The sequence below is a fragment of the Achroia grisella genome, unplaced genomic scaffold, assembly GCF_030625045.1.
Source record: "Achroia grisella isolate CSIRO2021 unplaced genomic scaffold, CSIRO_AGI_Agris_v1 utg487, whole genome shotgun sequence".
NCBI lineage: Eukaryota > Metazoa > Arthropoda > Insecta > Lepidoptera > Pyralidae > Achroia > Achroia grisella.
In genome coordinates, this window is record NW_026712891.1 from 5,000,066 (window position 1) to 5,003,294 (window position 3,229).

The 3,229-nt window shown below is 39.3% G+C and overlaps 1 protein-coding gene across 2 annotated transcripts; it reads right to left on the minus strand.

Annotated features, from left to right (window-relative positions):
- Positions 1–669: 669 nt before the first annotated feature.
- Positions 670–3,028, minus strand: LOC131845903 (elongation factor 1-alpha). Of its 2 annotated transcripts, none has more exons than XM_059195055.1 (2): positions 2,928–3,028; positions 670–2,311 (listed from the first exon to the last, which is right to left on the minus strand). In XM_059195055.1, exon 2 carries the CDS (start codon positions 2,298–2,300, stop codon positions 909–911), a length of 1,392 nt encoding a protein of 463 aa, XP_059051038.1. In that variant the 5' UTR covers positions 2,301–2,311; positions 2,928–3,028; the 3' UTR covers positions 670–908. The 2 variants fall into 2 exon arrangements, with proteins under 2 accessions (XP_059051038.1, XP_059051039.1); XM_059195056.1 differs by having other exon boundaries at positions 2,858–2,964.
- Between the last annotated feature and the right edge of the window lie 201 nt (positions 3,029–3,229).

A 3,229-nucleotide genomic window follows, 5' to 3' on the forward strand; every position in this document is an offset into this window, starting at 1 on the left:
TAGATTTACTAGGTTTAATGATTATGTTGAGTAGCAATTTAAAAGGAAATAGAAATAATTCAGTTAATACATAATGTCTATGTACCAAATTATATTGGAAGCGTTTCAGTACTATATGAATTAACAAACATGCTCACAAAATTGCAATTATCGTATTAGTAGTGTTGTCTGTAGACGTGGACATGTTTCAATAATTGTTGCAATGCTAAACGCGTGTAATTTTACCAAATATACATTGGGAGTTTTTGGTTGCGATTCCTATGGTAAATAATAAAAATATGTAGAAATATTCAGATAGTATCTGAATCTGGGTATTGTATCAATTATGTATTCCAATAGTTATAAAAACCAATAGGTTTTTCTAAATAAAACATGTATTAACTGTGACATTTCATGACCCAAATTGACTTTTCTAGAAGTCATCAATATGGGTAGCCTTGTAAGATGTTTCAGTTGAGGTGTTAGGATAGGCATTGATATGACTAACACGTCTAGTCCACCAGAATAGCAATGAATGTATGATATCATAGAACGATGTTCATTCATACATGCTTATAGGCGACAGTTACCATTTACCATCAGACAGGCCGTCAGATAGTTTGCAATTTCAGTTACTTGGAAAATATTTGTATAATAATAAGTAGGTACTAAAAAGGTGAAATAAAAATATTTGTTTATCACTGGAGGCTACGTTTATTCTATGAATTTACATTTTAGTTGCAGTCGTAACAAAATATTTCAGATATAATATGTATAACCTTATAAATTATAAAATAATGTTACATTACAGTATAAGCCTTGTAAAAAATATAGAAAAGGAATGAGATGTAGCCCTTTTTCCTTCTGAACACCTTTCGGTGAATGAAGTATCGCAGTTGAATGAAAAACTGTGCTGTTAACAGTGCTAGCTACTTCTTGCCCTTGGTGGCCTTTTCGGCGGCTTTGGTGACCTTACCGCCACCAGCTTCCTTGAAGTTAACAGCCTTGATGACGCCTACAGCAACTGTTTGCCTCATGTCACGGACAGCAAAACGACCGAGGGGTGGGAACTCTTGGAAAGATTCCACACACAGTGGTTTGGATGGAACTAGGTTAACAATAGCAGCATCACCAGACTTAATAGATTTAGGGTTATCTTCAGTGGATTTGCCAGTACGACGGTCAACCTTTTCTTTTATTTCTGCGAATTTGCAAGCTATGTGGGCTGTGTGGCAATCGAGAACTGGTGTGTATCCGTTTGAGATTTGTCCAGGGTGGTTTAGCACAATAACTTGTGCAGTGAAGTCTGCAGCACCCTTGGGGGGGTTGTTTTTAGAGTCACCAGCAACATATCCACGACGCAACTCTTTTACGGAGACGTTCTTTACGTTGAAACCAACATTGTCACCAGGCACTGCCTCTTGCAGGGCTTCGTGGTGCATCTCCACAGACTTAACTTCAGTAGTAATGTTGGCAGGTGCGAAAACAACAATGGTACCAGGCTTAAGAATACCAGTTTCAACTCTGCCCACAGGCACTGTTCCGATACCACCAATTTTGTAGACGTCCTGGAGGGGCAGACGAAGGGGCTTGTCTGTAGGGCGAGCTGGGGGTAAGATGGCATCCAGAGCCTCAATGAGGCACTTTCCTTCAGCCTTGCCCTCTTTACGCTCGACATTCCATCCCTTGAACCAGGGCATTTTGGTAGATGGCTCCAGCATGTTGTCTCCGTGCCAGCCAGAAATGGGTACGAAAGCAACAGCAGCTGGGTTGTAACCGATTTTCTTGATGTAGGAGGATACTTCTTTCTTGATTTCCTCAAAACGGCCTTCATTGTATGGGGGCTCAGTGGAGTCCATTTTGTTGACTCCAACGATCAGCTGCTTGACACCAAGAGTGAAGGCGAGAAGGGCGTGCTCACGGGTCTGTCCATTTTTAGAGATACCAGCTTCGAACTCACCAGTACCGGCAGCGACGATCAATACAGCGCAGTCAGCTTGAGATGTCCCCGTGATCATGTTCTTAATGAAATCTCTGTGTCCGGGGGCATCGATGATGGTGACATAGTATTTGCTGGTCTCGAATTTCCACAAGGCGATATCGATGGTGATACCACGTTCACGCTCTGCCTTAAGTTTGTCTAATACCCAGGCGTATTTGAAAGAACCCTTACCCATTTCCTGGGCCTCCTTCTCGAACTTCTCGATGGTACGTTTGTCGATACCACCACATTTGTAGATCAAGTGACCGGTGGTTGTGGACTTGCCGGAGTCGACGTGTCCAATGACGACAATGTTGATGTGAATCTTTTCCTTGCCCATTTTTGGTTAGTCTAGAACAAAATAAAGCAAAATATTAGATTGTTGTTGTAATCGTAATGTTTATTGAGATGGGACCGGCATCCGCAAGGTCGATGCAGCCTCATGTACAGTGCGGCCGGCAATATGGCGGCCGCATGGCCGCCTCGCCCTATCTTGACATTTCACAATGGATGTCAGCCATTACGGTGAATGCGTGGAAAATTAAGACGAATTATAGAAATAACACAAGAAATAAGATATTAAACAAAGTACTGACATTGAATACAGAATATTTCTACAGAAATATGGAAAACAAGAAGTCCTAAAACCACGTGGTAGTGACTGAGCAATGAGCCGGCCTGTGCACCGTGTGACGCGTAAGCATCTCGTGGTACTTCGAAATTGGAATATTTTTCGAAGGCACTATGAATGAATTAATGGAATCAAATGCTAAAACTAATTAAATTACTATTAGTGTTCAATTTTAATAGTTAACATTAATATTTCAAGTCTGATAATATTACACCACAATAACAAAGATTGAGAAAACATTATTATGTTAAAACTATAATACTAACACGCTAAAAACTATTCAATTATAACTAAATTCACTTTTTCACACTGCACTTAATATCTTTCGACACTCACCACGGATTACAATCGACGTGTAATATCCGAGAAAGACTCCAACAGAATGGACGAGAAATGGTTTTTCTTTCAGCTGGAAGTAGGACACTCACATCCGGTACTCAGTGTGGCTATACTATATTTTTATTACCCATTCACCATCATTTGATGCCACGTATTGTAAATTGCAATTTCATTTTTCTACATTTTATATATTTTTAATTGGGTGTGAACATTTTAATCCAAATAACAATTAATACATATCAAAACTGAAACTTTATAATTGTAAATTAATTTTAATTTAAAATAATAGGTAATAATAA

Bases quoted from the DNA above. Each gene is read 5' to 3' on its own strand.
- LOC131845903 (XM_059195055.1), bottom strand. From the start codon at position 2,300: ATGGGCAAGGAAAAGATTCACATCAACATTGTCGTCATTGGACACGTC.